Source organism: Mytilus trossulus, chromosome 2 (assembly GCF_036588685.1).
Source record: "Mytilus trossulus isolate FHL-02 chromosome 2, PNRI_Mtr1.1.1.hap1, whole genome shotgun sequence".
Taxonomy (NCBI): Eukaryota; Metazoa; Mollusca; class Bivalvia; order Mytilida; family Mytilidae; genus Mytilus; species Mytilus trossulus.
In genome coordinates, this window is record NC_086374.1 from 79743038 (window position 1) to 79769455 (window position 26418).

General features: G+C 31.1%; 1 protein-coding gene across 1 annotated transcript; it reads left to right on the top strand.

Annotated features, from left to right (window-relative positions):
* The first annotated feature begins 18263 nt into the window (after positions 1–18263).
* On the top strand, positions 18264–24594 carry LOC134706021 (short-chain collagen C4-like). The gene is made up of 3 exons (XM_063564731.1): positions 18264–18494; positions 22235–22303; positions 24131–24594. Exons 1-3 carry the CDS (start codon positions 18275–18277, stop codon positions 24592–24594), a joined length of 753 nt encoding a protein of 250 aa, XP_063420801.1. The 5' UTR covers positions 18264–18274.
* The last annotated feature ends 1824 nt before the right edge of the window (positions 24595–26418 follow it).

The window sequence follows — 26418 nt, forward strand, 5'->3', positions numbered from 1 at the left end:
GAGGAAAGACTGGTAGACTTGCAGTCCGAATAATGTGTCGGGATAGGATAACATGTCTTCATGCAGACGGTTACCTTTTAAACTAGCAAGCAAAAAATTGTTACAGCGTGTCGATCAAGTACAATATAAAATAGTTCATCTTCGCATCCCGTAAACATGTTCTCGTCCTGAATATGCTTTGAATTTGCTTCTGAACGTTAAACAGCGATCCATTTATCCATTTCATATATTTATGACTTGGATTTTTTTCATTTACCTTTATGCTAAACTCGCGTTAAATGTGAGAATACATATACACTAAAATATCAAACTTATTTTGTCTACGAGGTAATCTAATGCCGAAGGCTTTATACATACTGTATGTGTAGAGACAGTTGTATACAAACTATTGAGCTTGACTGAAAACATTTTTACCTCCTCTTACGCGTTGGTAAATATCAACCACACGTACAAATTGCATCAACACTTGCAAATTCTCTTTCGAGGTGACACATTTAGTTCTTTGCTGAGTTTTCAGTATTGTTTCTGCTTCACTTAATGTTTGGTTTTTTATATATTACGCTACCTTTGCATAAAGAATTTTTCAAATATAGACTTTTTTCAAATTCTATATTTCAAGTAATCAGAAATATGTGGCTAACTGAAATAGATACCTTACAACATTATTTTATTACTTACTTACTTAATTACTGCCCTGGACGCCATTGGTTATGTTTCAACCTACATCAAATAATGTATCAATGCAAGAGGAAACATGTGTTAATCCAATGTTGATCTATGTATACCATCACCTATGATATAAACATAAAAAATGCATTCAGACATGAAGTGTAAATGCATTTTTTTGCTGTAAGCAATTAATATAAAATTGTATGAAATTGAATTAGTATTATTAGTTACATAGTGTGTTAGTGACCTAATATGATATATACAGGGTCAGTAAATTCCATATGGGGTGAGAGCGAAGCTCGAACCCTATATGGAATTTACTTACCCTGTACATGTATATATCAGGTCTGATATATACAGAGTCAGTAAATTCCATATGGGGTGAGAGCGAAGCTCGAACCCTATATGGAATTTACTTACCCTGTATATATCATATTAGGTCACTAGCTAACTATGTAATGAATTTATCTTACCGACAACTAGTATCTTTATTTGTTGAAATAAGACTAAAGTTGTCTTATTTGCTATCCTAACACATCTTCTTCTATTTCTGTATTAATGTGTTCAAGGGTTCAATTTTAAGAACCTTCTTCAATTGGTCTGCACTAAAACAAACTAATTTAAACGATAAATATATATTATCAATAACCTTTATATAAAAATATTAAATAGAACTTTCAATACTTTTAAATAATCAAACAGTCGTAAATTAACTTCTAACCATGTATTGAAATAAGCCCCGCCTCCCTTCTAACCTAATATTGAATATACACGGTCTCCACGAGGTCGCTTTTAACCAATCATATTTCTAGAAATGTATAGGAGGTAAGATAAATGGTTGTATTTGTTATTTAAGTACGAAACTAGGTTCAAAATTAGTATGTCGTAACCATTTAAAATTTAAGGGATTAAATGATTCATGTAGATGTTTGGATGTACATGTAGTAAGTTGGAGGACGATCGTTCGTAGGGAAGTTTCCAATTGAAATCATTGAATGGTTATAAGATATTCTACATTCTGAGTAGGATAAGCGTATTATGCAAATACTAATATATGGAAAGCATAGATTGTCTAGCACAAAGAATATGCAGCTTTTAGAGGGATACAAATTGAGAAAAAAAACATATTTAAGAGAAGGAATATTCACAGTTGATGTTGTCCATGTTTATGTCCCCTTCGTTAGAGATTCTTAAGCAATACTTTAGCATACTATTGTATGGCCACTGTTAGTTTTCGAAATTATCACATGCTCAGAAGCTCTGCTGTTTATAAAACGTAAAATTAAAAGATATCTTTTAATTATGGATGCAACTGTCTTCTTAATAGTTCTGAATCCTCGTCCAAGTTTTGGCAATTACTTTGACTTTATATAAATGAATCCACTCTATAACGTGTGTATTAGTAATGAATTTTCAAATAGTTGATATCAAGCATATTAACCGAAGAGACACTAGTTATCGATATGCGCATATGGCACAGTTCATGATGTTATAACATTACAAATGTCAGTAAATATTTGATTTAAAATTCACTTTCTGAGGGTTAGTAATTTTGATTGGTTTATTTAACAATAATTTCTGTGCTCTAATTGTGTCTTTCAGGTTTAAAATTTATCTTGATCGCTTAAAACTATTAGTGTTTTAAAAATGCCGAACAACATGAAAAGTAAAAGACCTTTTTTCAGAAATATAGAAGAACGTAAGAGCATCATGTAAAACATACCCATTTAAACATTCATATGAATCGGTTTTTCCATTTTTCAACTACAACGTGCTCAAAACTTACAATAGCAAAATGTGTTTTTCTTCTTGGTATTAGTTTTTGATAGTGATAAAGAATATAACACAATATTGGCTTCTGTACCTCTATTTTTGTCAAATTTAATTATTATGTCTGTTTGTTTTATTCACACATTAGTGGGAATATAGCAGAATTCTATGCAGCTATCAAACAACTGAGAGCATTAGCTAGCAATAAAATCATGTTTAATCACATTTTTCGACATGAGGAGATGCATATACCAAGTCAGTAGGACATGTGTTTTCATGTGTTTGAGCTGTGAAATTTGCTATATGAAAAGATCCATTCCGTTTTGTACTTTCCTTTCAGTTCGGCATTTTTTTTATTTTACTTTCTATATGTATTCAGAATAAAAACAGAGAACATTGCAAAAAAATCTGTTGTTTATTTGAAGCATTTTCATATACAGCGTTTTGTAAAGAGATCGCACTGAACAGGAAAATGTAATTTTTCGCTGTAGTATCTTATGAAAATGTTAAACTTGATGAAATTTTTGGTAATTCAAGCGAAATATGTTAACTCTTAGATAATAAACAATAATGCTGCATTTCTAAAGAATGCATGAATAATGCATTATTTTTCCATCAATCGTAATGAAAAAAAGTCATACAAATCACAAAAAGAAATTGTTTAAAGTACTCTCCATTAATATCATGTTGCAAGCTACGAATCTATAACTGAATTTAGTGCTGGTTTTGTAGTTTAACAGAAATTGTTGTCAATAACAACACATAATTTTGTTCAATGATTATAATAGTAAATAAGGTATTTCAGACTGTAATTATTACCAAATGAGTCTTCTAAATCCTTTAAGTGAAATTAAAAATATCATTAAAACTGAAGGTTTAGACGTTTTCTAGATTATTGTTTATTGCAAGTACTACTTAATACCTTCTAATGAATGTTTGCATACAATGCAGAGTAAAAGTGGAATATACTTTTCTAGATTTACAACTGTTCTAAAAAGTTAAATGTCCTTTTTGGTCATACAGCTCTTCAACTATTCCGGTTCTTTTACATCATTGGTTTTCAAAATGACGGCATTGAGCGTTCCTGATAAAGGTAAATACAGAAAAACGCTTCGAACGAAAGACATTTATAAAGCGTTGCATTTATAACAGCATTTTTTGTGTTGTAGTAGTTAATCTGACGCTGAAATAACGTATGCATTGCACTTTAAATTATAATTTCATTAGAATCTATCACAGCCGGTAAAATTTTAAAAAGGCAATCATATGCTAACATTTACAGTATCATAACTTCCTGTTTATACTTGTAGACTTTATCGTCTCTTTATTTATCTCGCTATTATATAATGGAAATAATTATAAAAAATAACAACTTAAAAAAGGTTTAAAAGTTCAATTTTATTAGCCTGTACCAAATTCTATCATTATTCATTTAAAAGAGGGACGAAAGATACCAAAGGGACAGTCAAACTCGTAAATCTAAAACAAACTGACAACGCCATGGCTAAAAATGAAAAAGACAAACAGAAAAACAATAGTACACATGACACAACATAGAAAACTAAAAAATAAACAACACGAACCCCACCAAAAACTGAGGGTGATCTCAGGTGCTCCTCAACTTTTTGCTCTTCAACTTTTTACTTGTTTGGCTTTATAACTATTTTGATCTGAGCGTCAATGATAAGTTTTATGTAGACGAAAAGGGGCGTCTTAGCGTATTAAATTATAATCCTGGTACCATTGATAACTATTGTCCTTAATGCCTTATCGTTCTCCATCTTTTTATAAGATTTTGATTTTCAAATAGTTCGGTCTCGGGCAGCACCGAAGAGTCATTGGTTGTCGAAATGCGCATCTGGTTCAGAAAATTTGACCCGTTAATGTTATTTGAGAATTCTTATACTTTTGTTGTTGGTGTCTTTTCATGCAAATTGTGACTTATAACAACTAATAATTTCTATGATTAAGATTACCAGCAATGTTTACCACTAAATTTTAGGACAATCTATAATAAAAGTAAAACAATTTTTCTTATGCTTTTTTTATATTCAAAAGTAAAATAACAAAAATACTGAACTCCGAGAAAAAATCAAAACGGAAAGTCCCAAATCAAATGGCAAAATCAAATGGCAAAACAAATCAAACGAATGGATAACAACTGTCATATTCCTGACTACATATAGACTTTTTAATAATTGATAAAGAAAAATGTGTTGCAGTCAATCTGCGGTAGAGTCGAAGGCAGATACATTGCAAGTTGTTGATTTAACATGTTTAACTTGATGTCAAATAAAACATGTGTGCATACATTGTGTATATTCTTTTTTTGCAAACTGAATTTGACAGAAACACGGCTGCAAAGGCAATTGAAACGTAAATAAGTTAAGGCTTTGTATTTAATTAAGTAGAAATAATACTCGCTTTAGATGAACTCATCATAGATACCAGGATTTAAAATTTGAAAAGATTCACCAGTGACGCTCAAAGAACTTCATTAAAGAAGATATGGCCAAATAAAGTAAGATAAGTGTTGCTTTCGGTCATGGATTAGTGTTACACCTTCAATTGTATTATATACACTGTAATCTAGTACATCAATATACGAACCATAATCATGACATGATAAACTGTTGAATAATGAACAAAAATGCTTTCAATCATTTGGTTGTTATAAACTGAACAATTAAGCACACAGATTCGACACATTTCAATACATTTCTGATGATATAATCACCTATTATTGTAAACAGACGCCCTACAATATCTCTTTTAATCATTAAAAACGCCTTAAACTCTCATTATACAACCTATTGATGAACATCCCTAATTACAGCGGAATTACAGCGGTAGCTGCAAACATTTAACAAGAGTGTGAGGACACCTTGGCTTTTTACCCTACCCCAATGACCATTATAAAGTGTTGTTAATGAGTTTGATATCACATTGTACGTCAATGCTCAAGTTATTTATGATGTACTGTTATCAGATTTGTTTGGTGAGGAAGAACATACAATTAGTCAATATCTTACATGTCATTTATGAGTGTGTCTTGATGTATCATATGACCTGACAAACTGATTAGATTGATCATTGCCCTCAATTCACAAATTCTTATTAAAAAGAAATGTCAAAATAATCTTTTTCATTTCAAGCAGATTGATTAAAGAACATACTTATTTTGCAAAGGGACAGTCAAACTCATAAATCTAAAACAAACTGACAATGACATGGCTAAAAATGAAAAAGAACAAACAGAAAAACAATAGTACACATGCCACAACATAGAAAACTAAAGAATAAACAACACGAACCCCACCAAAAACAAGGGGTGATCTCAGGTGCTCCGGAAGGGTAAGCAGATCCTGCTCCACATGCGGCACCCGTCGTGTTGCTTATGTGATTACAAATCCGGTAAATAGTCTAATTCGGTAGGTCAAATTCATGAAAGGGAAAATCATATAGGTCAATGATGTTGTTTAAAAATTACACCATTCCTGGATCCTTTTTTATACATTGATAATATTACCAGTATTAAGAAACTGCCGGGTCGAATCCTATACAGATACCAATAGTATTTGTCACATGGTACCTTCTGTAAATCCCTCCTCTGTCAAAAGAACTCGGGATGCTTTGATACCATTATAACTAGATTAAATACTTAAAAATCAAAATTTAGTCTATTGTAAGTTTATTGTAGTAAGAAAACCAAGACGGGTTTAAACAGACAGAAAACTGTGTATCTTACAATAATCATGACTTAATCAGTTAACAGTACGAGTACTAAAACCCCAGGCTAAACTAAAACAAAGCATAGGTACTTTATTGAAGTCACGGGACGCGGTATCGCGTTGTGTGCTAGTAATGTTTATTCATCTCAAGTATTCAAAATACCTAAGATTATCATTTATTTAATCTGCCTTTTTTTCAAAAAAATATTTAGAACAGACAAAATAACAGAAGAAAACAAAACACAACATATAAAAACTAAAGAGTGTGCAACACGAACCTCACCAAATATAACTGAAAAGCCAAAACATGGAAAGATTTTATGACAGAAATATCAAACATAAACTTGTATATGGATAGGAAACATTTGGGTTAAATATTATGTTAAAAATAATCTACAGTTCATTTTAATTTCTTAAAACTTTTCTTGCATCAGAATTATTAACTACATTTAATGATGAACCATTATTTTTTTGATATCACAACTGAAAGTGATACTCTCTTAAGTTCAATATGTATCATCACTTAAGGTGGTAACCTAACACTACAGGGAGATAACTCTGTAAAATCAGCTAAACGTTTTAATTACGTTGTGTTGTAAAGGGAATATCAAGCTTCTCACTGATCAAAATTGGTGTTTGTCAAACTGCTATATAACCAGTGTAATTTTTCTGACAAAACGGTTAGTTGAAAGTTTTTGATTTTTTTATATTTTTGGTAAAGGGTCAAAGTAAATACTTTGCCAAAATTTTATGAAAATTAAACGAGCCAAATTAATTTTAGTGAAATTGTTGGGTACCACCTTAAGAAGAAAAAATATATAGTTAAACTAAACTACGACTTAAATAACTGAATCAAGATGATCTTAAAATGATAAAAGGTCAGATAGAAACTTAATATCTACGTCGAAAACAAGTACACAGACCGCAACCGAACAAAAGGACTAAACGATCACATTCCTCTCGTTGAAACAAGTGCTAAAAACTCTTTTAGACCAAAGTTTATCCTCCTGATAATCAGAGATACACCTCATATAGGTGCCTTCATCCTGTAAAATCCCCAAAAGTTAAGATACAACCTAATTGACAATCAAAATAATATAACTGATAGTTATATGTATTAGATTAATCCTTAGTTCCTTTCCATTTATTTGGTATATTTTTTGTTCATGCTTTTGTATTGTATTCTTAAATATTGTTTTGCTTTTTCATTCTGCCTTTCTTCTTTTAGTAATGGTGTTGTTTGTGTTTATATTTACTTGTAATAAGTTATAGCCTCTTGTCGTGTTCTTGCTCTTTTATTGAACCACTAGTAATAGAAAACTGCCGCATATGTCCAGTGATAGACGATTAAACATAATAATATATATGTCTACAGTTCAAGGGATGGTGTATAGTTATTTCTAGCCATTCTGATTAATTTTTCTATTTCTTATCTCATCACATGCCGATTAACCTCGGTAATTGACACCGTGCTGCTTACATTCACTAAACCTGGTTAACAATTCCTACGAAAATTGATCTATCAATTATTTTAGGGAGAGTGATATAATTTAAGACAACATTTAATGAGTTATTCATATATTCGGTCAAAACAAATTTGTCGAAGAAAGTGTGACCATAATTGTGATATCCAGCAACACTTTTCAATTATCCATTTAACCCTTGGACCATTTATTAATTCGAATTGATAACAGGAGTTCTGTGATTTTGTCTATTATTATTTATAGTCATGGTATTTTTTAGATACTGTTTCAATATTGAAGCATATACTCGTGAACACCAAATCTCTTTTTATTTGGCTTTTTTAACTAGAATTTGTCACCTTTCTGTGTAGTTCATTCTTGGTGACTCGGTATTTATACATCCATCCATTGAGTTTTGTGATATGGTCATATTTATTTGTTTTTGTCTTTTTGTTGTTCATTTTTGATAATGTGCTTTGTCTATTAGGGGTTTATATGCCATTTTGTTTTCCTTGTTGTTTCAGTTGTTTGTTTTTGTACTGATAACGATTATAAAACAATATTGACTGGTGTATTCCAATTTTAACAATTGTACCTAACATGCCTGTTCGTTTTGCTTGCTCACACATTGTTGACAAATAAGCTTAAAACTTTATAAACAAATTTAAATAAAGCATACAGAAAAGGTATCGGTTGACTGACTGACTGGCAGATGGACACATATTTTTGGATTCATGGCACTTCGTTCGAGTTGTTCTGAATATGCATTTAATTTATGACATTATAATAAACATTCATGCATCAAAATCATCCTAAGATCTCACTTTGTCAATACAGCTGTTTCACAAGCCACGCCTCTATTGGGGAATTAATATTATTCATAGATATTTTGTTTTGATAACCTACTGTTTTTTTTATGTTTTCTCTTATTGTTTTTCAAAATTTTTAAAATAAGAAAATGCCTGTACCAAGTTAGGAATATGACAGTTGTTTTTCATTCGTTGGAGCTTCTGATTTTGCTATTAGATTAGAAATTTTCCGTTATGAACTGTCCTTGGAGTTAGAATTTTGTGAATCTTATTACTTCTTTCTAGCTCACCGGGGCCCAAAGGGCCCCATGTGAGCTTATGCCATCACTTGACATCCGTCGTCGTACGTCGTCTGTCGTTGAAAGAACTATTTAAAAATTATTCTCATCTGAAACTGCTGGGCCAGATACATTCAAACTTTAACTAAATGTTTCTAAAGGTAATTAGTTTGTTTATATAAATTTTATCTGAGGTTTTGATCCATCGACAAACATGGCCGCCAAAGAACATTCGGGTCAAATGCAGTTTTTAGTAACTACATTTTAAAAACTAAAGCTTTGAGAGAACATCTGACATAGGGGTACCATTGTTTAATTGGTCAAGATCTATCAGCTCTTAAATTTTCAGACGAATCGAACAACGCATTGTTGGGTTGCTGCAACTAAATTAGTAGTTTTAAGAAAATTTTGCAGTTTTTTTTTTATCTTGTATATCATTATAGATAGATCTTAAACGGAAACAGCAATAATGATCTGCAAAGTAAGATCTACAAAAAACTAAGAATTAAATTTGTTAATTGACTCCTGTAGGAGTTATTGCCCTTTAAAACAATTTTACACAATTTGTTCATCAAGTTTGCTAATTTTTTAAAATCTTTTCCGCTAATACTTCTTAACTTTGGAGGAACCTAGTTTATAAATTGTATCCGAATTTTTTATCCATCAACAAACATGGCCGCCATGGCTAGCAATGGAACATAGCGGTGAAATGCAGTTTTTGGCTTATATCTCAGAAGCTAAAGTATTTAGAGCAAATCTGGCATAGGGTAAAAATGTTCAAAAGGTCAAAATCTACCAGCCCTAAAATTTTCAGACGAATTAAACAACCCATTGTTGAGTTGCTGCCACTATTATTATTGGTTATTATCTTGAATATTATTCAAGATAAAGGTAAACTGTAAACAGAAAAATGTTAAGCGAAGTAAGATCTATAAAAGAATTATGTGACCAAAACTGTCAATTGACCCCTTAAGGAGTTACTGTCCTTGTACGTCAAGAAACATAGACACTATGGCTAAAATGAAACATATGGGTAAAAAGCAAAAATAATCATTGATGAAAGATTTAAGAAGAAAAAAACCAGGTGAGCGATTCATGCTCTTTTTTTGTACTGTTTTATATCTAGTATCGGTGTTCACACTGTCTGTGTCACTTTGTACAGCCCTTCATAAATTTGCAAAGCAGACTTTGTGACGAAAAATACGTTAACACGACCTTAATTACTTTGACCCAACGTTAATTTGTTATAGTCGAACTTATCAATTCATATTCAGTTTCGCAGTTGTTTTTCTTTTGCATTGTACAAATAAGTCAAATTTGAATTTATATTTATTTTGGCTTGAAGCAAAATTGAAAAGACATCATTTGTCGAAATTTTGTCCGGTGCAAGAAAACTGTTATCGTTTTAAATGCTTTATTACAAATGAGTCATCAACTATTTTTAAAGGACTGTTACCGTGACTTGACTGTTAGTGTTGCTATCCACTAATTGCAACTCATTCCAAATTTTGACCAAATTGCAATTTGTTTTATTAAACCAATTTGTTAAATTTTTCGAAAGAAAAACTATATAAAAGCTTAGTTTGGACATTTTTATAGCAATTCAAAATAAAACAGTTGACCTTCAGTATGGTAATGGCTATAATATAACTATACAGATTGATAGACAGAATTAGGAACTACACCAATAAAGTGGAGTTAAAGTCTTATAGGATTGTAAGTATGTTTTATTTTATCACCTTGCACTTTCAAATTTTGAATGAGTTGCAAATGGTTGGATAGCAACACTAACAGTCAAGTCACTGTAATCCATACTGGTTTAATCAGCACGGCTACTCAGGAATTCAATCGAGGCATGAAAACATGGACAAAAATTTTATGTAAATTTGCTGTAATAAATATCCTCGATGATTTATATCTACTAGCATCTTTTGTGTAGGAATACAAAATTAGATTTTGAAAAAGATCTACCATATTTTAAAGTTAAAAAAGGTAATTTAACAATTAATATGCTTGTGCTTTTCTGACAATGATTTACATAGATGGACAAATTAGCAAAGGAAGAAGCTAGCTTGTTATTATCACCAGAAATAGTTTTTGATTATTATGAAATTGGCCATTCCTTTTATGTCTCTTTCGGTTATACGGTCTTTCAATATTCAAGTACTCATACATCTTGAATGATTTTCAACCGATCAGTTCAAATCCAAATTTGTTTAATTCTAAATTAAGAAAAACAATACAAGGACTCTATGAATTTCGCAGTCCAGTGTAAACTGTCTGATATCAAAATATATATATCATTCTTTAGAATCGTGCGTGCATATGCACCAATTTTAAAATGCACATTCAATATATGATTAGATGATCTTACTGAACATCGCAAAAAAGAAAGAAAATTAAATAAGAAGACTCCAAAATAAGTCTTATTCAACTTTAAATACGTTGCCTACCTATTACTTCCTTTTGTGATAATTTTTATTACAGACACTAATGTTCTAATCGTCTCAAAATAGATATTACCAAGGAAACATAAGAAATTACATGTTGATGGAGAAAGTCTGAAAATTGATTAAACGGGACGAGTCTAAATAAAAGTCCACTAAACAATACTAATGGAACAAACTACTCAGCAAACACAGAACACATCTGAGTCAAGTAACTTATCCTTATATGATATTTTGTTTTCAGACCTTATCGTTATCAAAGGTACCAGGCTTATAGTTTAATACGCCAAACGCGCGTTTCGTCTACATAAGACTCATCAGTGACGCATTGATAAAAAAAAGTTAGAAACCCCAAAATCATCACGGTTTTAACCAAATATGATGTCAAAGAAGAATTAACCTGGTCTAAAGAAAATCTGTTTAGGGGGCACTGAAATAGAACAATGAATAGTGACAGTAACACGCAAGTACTAGGATGTTGAAATCATTATCATGTTTTCGAGGAAAACCTGGGTTGATCGAAACTCTAACCCTTTATACCGTCACGTGATTAGCGTACTGTACTACACGTTTTTTTAAAGTTCAAAGAAAGGGAAAACTATGAACAATTTCTTCAATGACTTCACAAGTTTTTTGTACAAATTATTCTGTTGAAACTGCAATGATCATAGTTTGAGTATATCGACTAAAATTAACACAGCTGCTTGCATTCACATTGGTTATTATTTGCATGATCGTTTTACGTTCGTGTCTTCTTTTTGAATTATTTATGATATCAGCTATAAAAGGGCTACTTAATTTATTCCACTTTATGGTATTAATATATGTGATGAATTTATTAGGACTTTGCGTTCAACAAACCTATGCTACTGGGATTGCAAACAACGCTTTCATGACTTTCTTTTGAAATATTATCATTATCGGTCTTTCAATTATCTGCTTTCCGTATAGTGAAGTTGCTTACATATGTGGGTGTTTGTATTAAATGTATCAAATCCAGTTCTTTTTCAATACACTACAAGTTAATAATCCAACAAATAATGACAATAGTAAAACAATTGATTTTGACTTAACACAGTATATATTCATGCTATATTCTATATTAAATGTTGAATGTATAATTGAAATAATTACGAAATAGATGATTTTATATACCAATTTCCGAAATAAAACAAGTTCCTATAGCAGTGATATTTATATATGAAGGTGTATTTCGGTTATATATTAATTCGAATCATTTTCTTTTCATCTGTATGTTTGGATGACATATTGGTGTCAATATTATGGAATTATAAACCCTGTCTTACATGTGAGATATTTAGCTAGCTATAAAACCAGGTGTTATCCCCAATTTTCTTCATAACCAAATGTCTGTACCTAGTCAGAAATATGACAGTTGTTTTCCATCGTTGATGTGTTTCAGCTTTTAAGTCTGCCATTTCATAAGCGACTTTCCGTTTTGAATTTCCTTGTAGGTCGGTATATTTGTTAGGTTACTTTGTATTTATTGGATTTTTTTCTCCGCAAATGTATCACCAGCAAAGTAATCAGCACTTCTAGGTTGACATTAGTTATAAGTGATATTATCAGAGTTATAAACTAGTTATTCACACAACCTATTTTTAAAACTTAACAGAATCGGTGTTCAAATCTTATCAATCCAAATCCATCAAGTAACTCTCACGGAATTACATGGATTCCAATAGGAGTGAGTGCGTCGACAGGATAAGTCTTTAAGAATATGAAAACAACCGTACTGTTACTTCTGCGTCGATAAATTTAAGTTAGTGTACAGAAATTCGCTAACGACATTTTAAGATAATACATAAAGAAATACTATATTCACTAGCTCCTCCCTTCATTTACTTCTATGATGATAAGAGATGATTTTTTTCAGTATTACATGAAAGAAAGTATTCTTTATTTCTTTCTGCAAAAAAACCTGTTGGTGGCCTTCTGCTGTTTTCTGTTCTATGGATAGGTTACTGTCTCTTTGACTCATTCCCCATTTCCTTTCTCAATTTATTAGACATATTGATTGATTGATAAGTGATATATTTACGATTCATCGGCACAAAAAGGTTCTATAGCGTCGAGAGCGATTTTTGATAATTTAACAAAAGACAGTTTTTTGTTTAAATTGGACGAAATATCGTGTGTGAAGACATGTGTTGCAACTGACATAACCTAACACTTCAAATGAGAATAATTATTTGTTAAGGCGTCGCTAATATTCTAGAGCAATCATACCTTTGTACAATCTTATTGAAATATAAGAAATGATTGTCATAGGTAATGAATTAGCTAATACGGTGCCATTATTAATAATATATTTGATTAATAACTAAGGACTTTAACTACATATGTTTTCTATGACTGCAAATATTCTTTCTTGGTTTTCTTTTGAAATATTATCGGTTTTTATTAGTAGACTGTTAGAAGAAGTAAATTACTATTTATATTCAGGGATATTGGGTAATTATTGTTCGGTTAGTCCGATTAGTTTTATATTTTACAATTTATATTTAATTATCGTATCAGATACTGACAATACTACAATAGTGGATTCCGTATAATGGCTTCATATTATTCATATTTGACAAATAGCATTTCATATAAAATAAATTAAAGAGCATATTGAAAAATTTACCGATGCAACGGTGAAAATGATCAGCCGTGTTACATAACAAAAAATGATTATTACACTGATAAATATAATGCTTTATCTCAGTTAGATGTCAAAGCGTAGTTTTCGTTATATTTCACGCTTCCAGCGAAATACTGGCAAAATAAATACATTGATATGACTAGAATAATGAAAAGGCCTTTGAACAAAATTTATATCCAAAAAAACAATTCAACCAGAAAGGACGACGTCGCTTTTATGAAATAAATAGAATTGTTTTTGTACTTATGACATAAAGGATTGTTGAACTTTGTACATCAAAACAGTTGAAGTCATGTAAATATTATGCTTCACCTCTGTTCTAACATTTAACTCGGGGGGGAATAAAGATGCAGATTGTTAAATATTTTTTTAAACAAACAAATAAATGACTTGCACTATCTTCAGCCTTGACGGATCATGTGATTGACAACCTATTGTTCAAGTAGCACTAATTGGTTTGCTGTATTGTTGAACATACAAATTTGATGATTTTATTGGTTTTTTTTTCTTTTCTCGAATTTCATAAATTGTTTTCTTATATGATTATTTTGATTTTATCATTTTTATCATGTCTACATTTATGGTTTAATACGATGCTGTTTAAAATATACTTTGATGTACAGACTAAAGATTTCATAGTATCAGGCTCGCTAGCTTGTCGGTAGCTGCTATCGTTTGTTAATCAGGACATTATTTATTCGTGGTGTCGATTTACAGATTGACATACCGACCATTGTCTATTGTTGGCGATCTTAGGTTGACTTCTATATGTTTTATGACTATTTTTTGGCAGTTAAGATTTGTGTGTAGTGTTGCTAGTGTGTCTTAGACTTATGAGTCACATTATTAATATATTGTCACATTTGTGTCGTCCGGCTCTATTGTTATGCTCTGTCGTATTGTATGCCCCCGCAACTGAAAGTTATTTTGTTTTACCCTTGTCCGTCCTTCCGTATGTCCTTCCGTCCAATTATTGGTATTTAGATATTCAACTTAATCTCCCCTACAGTTTGATTCATATACAGTTTTTTCTTTGATGTGTGTTTGTACATATAATGAAGACGTGCACGTTGTCAGGGTTTTGCTTTTTTGTCAGTATTTGCTCTTTTGGGAGATAGTTGAACTTTTTTGGAGTATTTACTTGCATTAGAGGGGTGTATCCAGATAACTCTTTCTTCAGTTTGAATTATAGGTAGTTTTCACTTTGCTGTCTGTTTTTATATATAATGAAGATGTGCATGTGGTAAAGGTTTTGATTTTTATTTATATTTGCATTTTTGTGAGATAGCTGCACTTTGTCATTTTTTGGAGTATTTACTTGCAAAAGAGGAGTATTCCAAATAACTCCTCCTACAATTTAAATGCTAGGAAGTTTCCACTTTGCTGTCTGTTTGTAAATATATTTAAGGTGTGCATGTGGTCAGGGATTTGATTTGTATTAATATTTGCTCCTTTTGAAGAAAGTTGAAAGGAGTAGGTTCAGTAAGACCCCTTTTGGGCCCCAAAATATAGCAATTTTACAAAATTGTGAAAATGTCATCTTTAAGCTATCTACGGAAAAGTAGAATGCTTCTGCTACGTAAATATGGGCTGTTTTTGACCATCCAATACACATATATCGGGTACTAGCATCATTTAGTCATGGTAAACTAATGAAATCTTCACATGCAATTATGGCAATTTAGTTAAATTTTAGACGGTGTCCGTCTTACATGAAAGTGGCCACATTCGTATTCATAATATTGAAATGTAAGTTGTATTTGATGATGATACATAATATATATAAAGGTTGAGGATGAACACGGGTGCGGCCACTTTCATTTTTGACAAAAAATATCTGAAAAGTGACATTATTTGGATATTTGATAGATTTTTCATATTTTAGCTTGAAACGGAACGTTTTTGATGACTAAATCAGTTAAAATCTTTCACATAAACTAATCGAATCAATTGAAATAGACACTAAAAAGTTTAAAAAGTGTCTTAAATCTTTCGTAAGATGAATTTGAAATTTGAGGCCAAAATCGGCCCTTACCGGACCTACTACTTTGTCATTTTTGGGTTATAAGCGGTTAAATGTTGTTGATATTTTAAAATAGCATTTAACATCTTCGGGGTATCAAATGTGTCTTCTAGACACAACAATATCTCAAAGAAAGTCCTACGTTGACTTTGTTATAATACAGCTATTTTAGAGTGGAGTATCACTTTGCTAGTTTCTTTTTGACTAGTTAACATATTTTTATCATACTGAGTAAATGTAGAATTATATGAAAATAAAACTACATCACAGCGTTTAAGGTATATGCGAACTAAATCATGTAAAATATGCTAATTGAAATAAATATAAATCACATACTTTAAAAAAAACATATATCTGATACAGACAAAAGATACGACAAATCATTGATTTTAGAATAAAGCACACCAAATATGGAAAATTGTGAAGTAAGTAGTTTATGCAATTTCTTAGATATCGTTGATTCAATACGTAATTCGTGTTTTTTAACTTCAATAAAATATTTTTTTGATTTTTATTTTCTCTCATGTCTACATAATAATATTAACGCGTGTATCGTACATGGTATAAATTCCTTCTATCGTGTACTCTATAGATTTCTGTTTTAGGATTTGCGTGTCATGATGAAATAATTCTTACAAACAATAATATCATGTGATTAAAAATCTCTTTACGTCTTTTCCTTGGAATCGAATTATTTTTACGGAACGGCATGTTTCTAGAAATCGGTCTAATAGAATGATTTTTTTTTATCGTTCATAAAATAAAATAATCATATCATCGCAATACTGTTTTTGCTATAAGCAAAATGTATGTTCGAATAAGTCAAATTATTTTTGTACATACTTTTTTTAAATGCAATAATCTTTTAGTGAAATAAATGTTTACATTTTATCATTTCGTCAAATGAAATTCGTTATTGCTGGTTATATTTGGAAATTGAATTATCTTGTTGCTTTAAACGTTTAAATTTATTATTGATAACTGACTTACAAAGCATTAACCAGACTCAAAGCTTTACGGATTTCTACACATTTTTTTAAATGTATTTAGTATTGCAAAAATCTAGAATTTTCATGGAAAAATAGATTTTAGGGTTCAGGTTTGAGTCATTGGCTTTTCAAAGTTTTTTATTTTGAGCATACCTGATTATGTCGCGTTTTTTTACGGATACTCGAGTTGTGAGCATGTCCTGGTAGTCCAGTCAAACTAAGATTTAACCTCAAACTAATTGCAACAGAAAATGTTTTAGTATTAATTTATAGCAGTATGCCCTATATATACATAGAAAAAAGTCCCATAAAATCTCACTTGAGGAAAATTGAAAATCAGCATTTTTAATTTCCTATGGAAATTAACATTGTAAAGGGAGATAACTCTTGCAAAAATTTGTCTTTTTGGTCAGTTTTTGGTTGTCTTTTCTTAAAATTTATGTTAAGTATGATACTTTGATGGGGTTATAAGTTTGTATTTGACAAAATTATATAATCTTCTGCTTATGAATGTACAAAACTGAAGTCTTTGTGACGATTGTGAAAAAATAATGTGAAAATTTGGTATTGTTTATATCTGTTTATTACATTTTTTCAGCAACTTACCTATCTAAGGAAACTTTAAACCACAAAAAGAAGAATACATGCTTAATATTTTTTTTATAAAATTTTAGATTCTTTACCTTGACATGTTGAAAAATTCAATAAATGGTCAACTAATTCATTAAGAAATATAGATTATAGCTTGATAAAAGATTTGGAAACACCTTTAGAGTTGTTTTTTATACTCTAAAGACAGCTAAAAATTCAAGAATCAATACATTCTGATATATTGAAGCGGTAAAGTTATAATTTTGTATCAGTTTTTATTGATATTTCTGTCTTTTTTGTAAGAGTTTTCTCCCTTTTCAATGCAAATCTCCATAGGCATTTTAAATGGTGATTTTTTTAGTCTTCCTCAAGTAAGATTTTATGGGACTTTTTTCTGTGTATATTTGGGGTATAATGCTAAAGATTAAAACTTAAAAATCTTCTGTTGCAATTACTTTCGGGTTAGGGTCAAATTAATGCTAGATTGACTGGACTTTGGTATGATACACAAGTCTCATTGTACTGTAAATGCTTAAAAGTAGAATATCGTTATATATTCTAAAATCAATCAGATTACAACCAGGTGACGCATGCATATGCATTTGTTTATAAGCACTTTTAAACAAAACAACGAAATTAAAAATGTAAAAAATATGAACACACAAATTTGCTCATTGTATTTTAATCGCTCCTATATTTCATTCTTAAATGTTTTATTAATCACAAAGATCTCAAAGGTTCAGATAAGCATTTCCAATCTCGACCAAAGTCACGATTTTTGAAAATTTATCTGTAAAATCAACTGTAAAATATCAGCAGGGACAGTACAAGTGAAAATGAATTCTATAACGTTTTATCACTTTTGTGTTGTGTTCACCCAAGTTTTATGTTACCAACCTGTGGAAAAGAGACTTCTTTTAAACGACCCTGCTGTGATTATGAATGAACTGATCCGCCTACAGAATACAGTAGCCGTACTGAATACGACCGTTAGTCAGCAACAGTTACGGATATCACAACAGGACGCTAAAATATTTGTATTAGAGAAGAACGTAGGTAAGAAATGTGATATGTTAAATTGAACAGCCCAGCACATGTTTTCTTTTTTCAATACGAAATTTAATACTGTATGTTAAATTGAATCGGACCAGCGCATATTTTCTTTTGTCAATATGAGATGTTATACTGTATGTTAAATTGAATCGGACAAGCACATGTTTTATTTTATCAATATGAGATGTAATACTGTATGTTAAATTGAATCGGACCAGCACATGTTTTCTTTTCTCAAAATGAGACTATGTGGACATGCACGAAGAGTAAAATGTCAACTGAGATATATTTGAAATAATTGTATATGGGACATTTATTGTACCAATAATTTCTTATACCAATACCAAACCAATTGCATCTAAAATTTTCAAAAACACGTTTTGCAGGATCTCAACATTGACGACTTCAAGTCTATACCTCCTAATTGCACCTGTGCTAGTTCCAAATTCATATATAATCCGGCTCGCCACGTTATCTCCAGAGACCTCAACATTGTCAATACACTTTCCTGTGAAACTTGTTATCCAAAGCTTCGAAATATCATGAGCCGAAATCACTGTACTTGATACCTAAACTACATAAGAGTCCTTACACATAACGGTATATTGCTGGGTCTTCCAAGTGCTACACGAAACCTTTTTCTAAATTATTAACATCTATTTTATCAGCAATCAAAGCTGGGCTCCAAAGTTATTGTGAATCTGCCTATTCTAGAGGTGGCGTGAATCAGATGTGGTTACTAAAAAATCCAAAGATCTCATAGATTACATACAATCTAAGACTCTCTCATCTTTCAATAGTAATAAAACATTTGACTTTTCTACACTTAATACAAATATTACCCATTCCAAACCAACAGACAACTTTAAAAAAAAGGTTGGTATTACTTTGTTTCATTTAAAAGAATGGCGAACGTAGATACAAGTATCTTGTCTTGGGAGGGACAAATCCTTTTTGTAAAGAATCACTCTGATTCAAAACAAAAATTTCTCTGAAACGGACATTATCATGATGCTAGATTTCTTAATTGACAACATATTTGTTACGTTTGGATAAATTTCCATCCAGATAAAAAATATTTTTATAACAAATATGAATGAAAATAATGTAAGCGCATAGTTCAGCTTAAGATTAATAAATCAATAATATCCGAATAGCTTATTAAAAAACCGTGAGGTTGCCTTTTTTTTGTTTGTGAACTTCATGAAAACCTGTACTGTTAAAAAAAAAAGGCAAGGTTTTATTTATTTCAAATCTTATATGCACTGGTTTTTTTTTATAAATTACCTGTTTGCAAGCAGTTTTTAGCCAAATTTTGGGTCCTAAATGCTCTTTAACTTTTTAATTATTTGGCATTATAAATATTTTGATCTGAGCGTCACTAATGAGTCTTATGAAGAAGAAACGCGTGTCTATGAAAATTAGTAACCGATAAAAATATGCATCGGTGAATGATTAACTCATGGTATACATGTTCATGAATTTAATAAAAACAAATATAACGAGCTCTTTACTTTGCAATCGACATCTTTATTATTTCAGGTTATGTTATAGATAATGCATATTTTAAGGTTTTTCTTGTCGTAGAACACACCGAGGGATGTCAGGATTGATCAAATAAAAGACTGACCGGAGGGAGGTCTTTCTTTGAACAATCCTCTGACACCCCGAGGTGTGTTCTACGACAAGAAAAACATTAAAATATGCATTATCTGACTTATATACCGTCAAAAAAATATTATTTTTATAAAGATTTGTAAAATTCAGTATCCTATTTTACCGACAACACATCACTGGGATATTTCTTTCTAATACGTTCAGGTTTTAATATACCCTAAGGCTCATTTAGAATGTGAAATGAAACTCACTAAATGATTTAGATATAAACCTTTTTAAAAACTATTATCCATTCACAATAAAAAATATTACTGTTACTGCATGAAGTAAGACACAAATGTATTGTTACCATCCGATAACGGTGTAATCTAATACAAGACACATTGTAAGTAATTTATTGTACCACTTAGCTTATGGAAAAGAGAGAGGAGGTTATGTTTTTTTCTATTTGTTATGTTATTTCTATCACGGAAAAGTGGTTATTTTTTTTTAACAATTTTACTTGAATTGAATGAAAAATTCAGAAAGACAGTCTTTTGAATAGCAATACATTTTATTAAAAGATAATCAGGATATAATTATATACCCTCCGCACCCGAACCTCTCCCGAGTTACGTTAATGTTATTCAATAGAATATAAGATTATCTTATTAGTTGATCATTTGATAGAGTAAAAGGTATACATAAATTTAAAAAAAAAGAGCTAAGAACTGACACGAAGACGAAAATAAATACATGTAATTCACAGTATGATTTCCTGTTCAGTGTGCATCGTTCTGAAAATGCATGAAATATTTGACACTGGACGTTAAGCAAGCAACCAAATTGATCAATCAACATATTCAGTTTGACTCAATAAGATTTTCAAAATCTTACACACGAATATGTTAAATCTGGATTTATTTTATGAAAGTATACATTAAAATCCATCTGACATATATGATAATGTTTCTTTATTGTAGCGATAAATTAACAAAACTTCACGTACTTCACTTTATTTGTTTCTTAAATTTAAATGGGGGACTACAATGACGGTTTCTTTTACACCTTTCATCGATTGAACTTTAAAAAATAAATTTCCAAATTGGCAACAAAAAACTATGAGACGAATAACGTTTTGAAGTAAATTATAGACTGCATGTTTATCAATGAAAATACTGACCTCACACAGGTCATTACTTTATGCCTTGGAGCATATATCATTGAAACATGGTATCGTCCGGGTTGATTCGGAAAAAGAATGACCTTTCGTTCTGAAAGAAAATAACTCCATATAGGTATAGGTGTCATACCACCAATTACTCCCTCAAATTTAGAACGTATGTGAAAGTAGGCCTACTCGGACAAAAAATAGTGCATTTGATGTCATTTTTTACTTAAACTAACCGACAAATTGGCAGAAATGAAACTTTTGGTGAACGAGAAATATATTAAGACCATTTTTAGCTAAAATTTACTTGTTTATGAGTTTGCATTCAAAATTGAGGATTAATGCACTCCATAGTATACTAATTTAAGATTTCCAGAAAACCAGGGGTTATTTTTAGTGGTACCTCTATTCGGAACACCTTTTCTTTTTTATATGATTTTAAACACCTGTTGAAAATTGGCATGTAGAAAGCTGATACATGTAGGATTCAGGATATACCTGGTTTCTATGAAGTTAAACTTAAGGTAAAATATTTAGAAAGCTGTGAAAATTGTAAAATTTGGTTGAACAGATAGGGACTTTTAATTGGTGGTATGACACCTATATAATGATGAATAATTAGTAGCATTTGCATTGAGACGGTATTTGCTTTATTTTTAATTTCAGATTTGAAATGTATTTCATTGAGAAGATCTTAAATATAACAATCAAAGAATTGAAGTTGTGTCTTAAAAAAAATCTTTTAAGATCAACTTTGCTTGCAGACAATGCAGCGTTAGTTTATGGATTTAATAATGCAATGCTGTGTTTTTTAATGAATTTGATGTTCTGTGCAAAATTTAAGAGCCGCTTGCTTTTTTTTGTTCATTTTCTCTGCCGTTATTGGCCCATCAAAATTATTGACCATGGCTATCAGTTTACATGTCATTTGACAAATTTATGAAAACGTACTTTAGATTTATAATTTCTGTTTCAGATTCTGGGTCTACATACACTATTTGGGGACGGAAGGCGTGTCCATCATCTGCAACAACTTTGTATTCAGGTATTGTATTAACTTTCATTTCATGCATTTGCCTAATGAAATATTTATGATCTTTATGCATAATCTATTTATTTTAATACTTAGTCTATCATATTTAATTTTGCTTTGCTTTGACCTGTTCTTATATATTTATTAGATTGATTGCTTGATTATTGTTTTTTACGCCATTCATCCCACTATTGGCTTAAGAGTGGTAGCCAGTTTTGAATGGTGTGTATTCTAAGAAGTTATTCTACATGCCTTTCTATATTTGCTTAACATTATTTTAAATAAATATGTGCGTTTAATATTTGTCACCTGACGTCACATAAGATATCAATCAATTAATTTATCAATCAGAAATAAGAAATAAACATACATAAGCGTGTAGGTGAGTTGAATTTACTGTCAATCAGATTATTTCGTAATATGGAAATTGTCAATCAAATAACCAAGCCTATCAACAGAACAATGGACTATTAGATGTAACATCAGTCAAATGTCAAACAACCAACGCACATACCTACCAACCAAGCAACCGACCTATCTCTTATTTAAGTGTACACATTCTCGATTATCTACTCTAAATTCACCAACGGTACATAATTATCGAACATGTCTATTTCGAATACTTTTTCTAAAAATATGTCTGTTTCAAAATATTTCTTTATTGATTTAACAAATATCTTTAGAAGAGAGTGGTCTTCTACCAAAACAAACATAGCCATTTTCAAAGTTTTTATTGATTTATAGTGTATAATATTGGCAAGTCGAAGTATAATTTTTACTCTAGCGGAAGAGGCGCTTAATTATGCTACCCATAATGATGAAATGTTTGCTGTGAGTCGAGTAATATCCTGCATATAGCTATTCTACCTTACGAATACCACTCTTTCTATCATCCTCATAATTCTTTTTAAAATTAATGCGCCCCATTTGCTTATACGCAGGAAATGTTTCTTGTTGATTTTCCTTTATTTTATATGGAAGCTGTTCTGGAAATATATATATAGTAACTAGAAATTATCCCTCACGGGCTTTGTTTCAAAACTGTATTTGAAACAAGTAAACTCCAAACGGGACACAGTTTTGTGATAGTATTTTTGGTAAAATTCCAAACTAAACGCTTTGAAATGAGCTGGATTCTTTTTAAATTGGAATGTAATGTCTACGTTTCTTCAGCATTCTTTTCCATCCAGATAAACAATATTTTTATAACAAATATTTATAACTTACAATTAGGTATTTCAACACGACCTTGAAATATAATTTCTACACTCGAATGTGCTGCAATACAACGAAGTGCTACACTTTCACAGAATTTTAAGTTCTTACGTTTTCAAAACTCTCGTTCTTAGTTTCGTTTAATTTTGACTTTAAAAGAATGTTTTGTTTATGTAATATATACGTGTTTCTCGTTTCTCGTTTTGTTTATATAGATAATCCGTTGGTTTTCCCGTTTGAATGATTTTACACTAGTAATTTTGGGACCCTTTATAGCTTGTTGTTCGGTGTGAGCCAAGGTTCCGTGTTGAAGGCCGTACTTTAACCTATAATGGTATACTTTTTAAATTGTTATTTGAATGGAGAGTTGTCTCATTGACACTCACACCACATCTTCCTATATCTATTGATCCCTCCCTCTCTTGAAAAAACATACCTTAGTTTGCATATTGTAAAATTAGTTTAACACCACCACATTCCTTTCCGTTATCATTATGCAAGCTATCTTGACTAAGTGTTCGATACAACTTGACGTCAAGCAAGCTATTAATTAAACTATCATAACCCTTTTTTGTGACAATAAAAACATATATATTTAAATATACGATTCTTCGTTATTTGAAGGATATGCAGCAGGTGGTAATAATGGTCACTCCGGATCGGCAGCTGAGAGTCTGTGTCTTCCACCCGATCCTGTATTCAATCGGACGAAAATCACAGATGGAGCAGGCCACGCAATAATTTATGGAGCAGAATACTGGTCCCAGCATTTTTTCAGTCCAAATGGAGAGGATGTGCCATGTTCAGTTTGCCATAGTAAATCTTCTGCTGTCCTAATGATACCAGGGAGGAGTTCGTGTTACCATGGATGGAAACCAGAATATTACGGTTATTTAGCATCTGGTCATTACACAGACGCTGGTGCATCTTCTTATATATGCATTGATATAAACCCAGAGAATTTGAATGGTGGTGAAAAAGACATAAGTGGGAGAAATTTCTATCCAGTCATAGTTCAATGCCAACCTCTTCAGTGTCCACCATATCACCAAAATTATCCCTTAACATGCGTTGTTTGTTCAAAATAAAATTCTTTCAATTCAATTCAAAAAATGTTTTTATTTCCGAGCATAGCCAAAACAATTATTTACTTCCTCGTTTTTATGAACTCTGTATGCAATGTTATTGTAAAACACAAAATCCTTAGAATTTTTAGTGTAGTTTGTGTTTCTTAGTCTTTAGTTGTCTGTTTTGTGTCTTCTGTACTTTTGTCTGCTTGTCTTTTAAGTCTTAGCCATGGCGCTGTCGGTTTATTTTCTAATTATTAGTTTGACTGTCCCTCTTGTATCGTTCGCCCCTCCATTGTAAAAGAGCATGTGTACTCAGTGCAACTTAATTTCAATTGTTCAGTGCAGATAACTTCTTGGTGATTTTTTTTAAAAGTGTATGCCGTTATCTGTTTTAGATATAATCGATCTTATTGAAATGAGATTGTAAACAACTTGAAGAAAAGATATTGTTCATTTCCCAACACATAGCGTATTTTTTTCAAATTAAACTTTATGATTGATACTTAGATAATGAAAAAAGTCTATTTTTTCAGAGTATCAGAAGATGTGCAATTCATATTTTTAAAAATAGTCATGCAAATATCAGTCAAACAGAGTTGAGCTTCAAAAGCCTTATACAAACTTGATTTTGACATTTTATTACTTAAAACTTCAAGTCTGTAATTTAAGAAGTTTCTGTAGTATATACTTTATTTTCTTTATAATCGCTACTGGTAAACGAAGATAGTACTAGTAGATAACTTAATAGACTTGAGCATTCAGCAAAATAATAAAGCCGCACCTCTTGTTTATGTGTGAAAAGTAAAATCACAAAAGTACTGACCTCGGAGGATAATTCAATACGGAAAGTTTCTTATTAAATGGAAAAATCAAATGATAAAACTCATCAAACGAATAGACAACAACTGTCATATTCCTGTCTTGGTACAGGCTTTTTCAAATGTAGAAAATGGTGTACTCAATCTGGTTTTATAGCGGTAAACTTGACTGGTTTTGAAGCAGCAAACCTGACTTGTAAAACAGTCGCATCAATTTCCATTAAATTCACAACGATGCGTGAACAAAACAGACATGATAGATTAAATTGTCAAAATAGGGGCACAACGTGTCACAATCTCAATCAGAACAAACACAAATAAATATTTAACAAAGATTATCCTTGTTTGTAAATCGTGCCATTGTGTTTCATATTTTGATGCAGATGTGGTTAATTTTGTATGGTCTATATATGGTGAATTTTAAACTTTTTACAGCATAAGTTGATAAGAGGTTGTTAAACTTGTATCAGCTTCCCCTTTAAAAGGCGGTGCACAAAATTTTAACCTTGTTATCTATGAAGAGTATTCGAGATCAGATACACGTTTGGTTGTATGTTTTTTTTTGTTTTTTTTGTCTATTTATCATAATAACTCGGATGGGCACTAGATACATGTGTATAGATATAGGAAGATGTGGTGTGCATTTATTAATTTAAAGATACAAGATGTGATCTATTCAACCATATCATGAACAAATAATATAGCCCAGGTGTTCGTGTGGTTTAGCGAGTGATGCGATGGATAGATCTGTTGAAGAGTTGGCACTGCCTCAGACGTAATTATAAATATAGTTATTTTCTGTGACTGTATCTTGCATTAATGTGTAGGATCCTTTACTATAGATAATTTAGCTGATCTGTAAAAATAATATCTCCATGCCTTATATATCATGTACTGTAGTATGCCGCTAAATTAAAACTGACGTGGAACGGTAACACTCGGACACCGAAAGCTTCATTTTTATGAAGCCTATGTGGTCGTGTGGTCTAGCGGGACGACTACAGTGCAGGCGATTAGTGTCTCG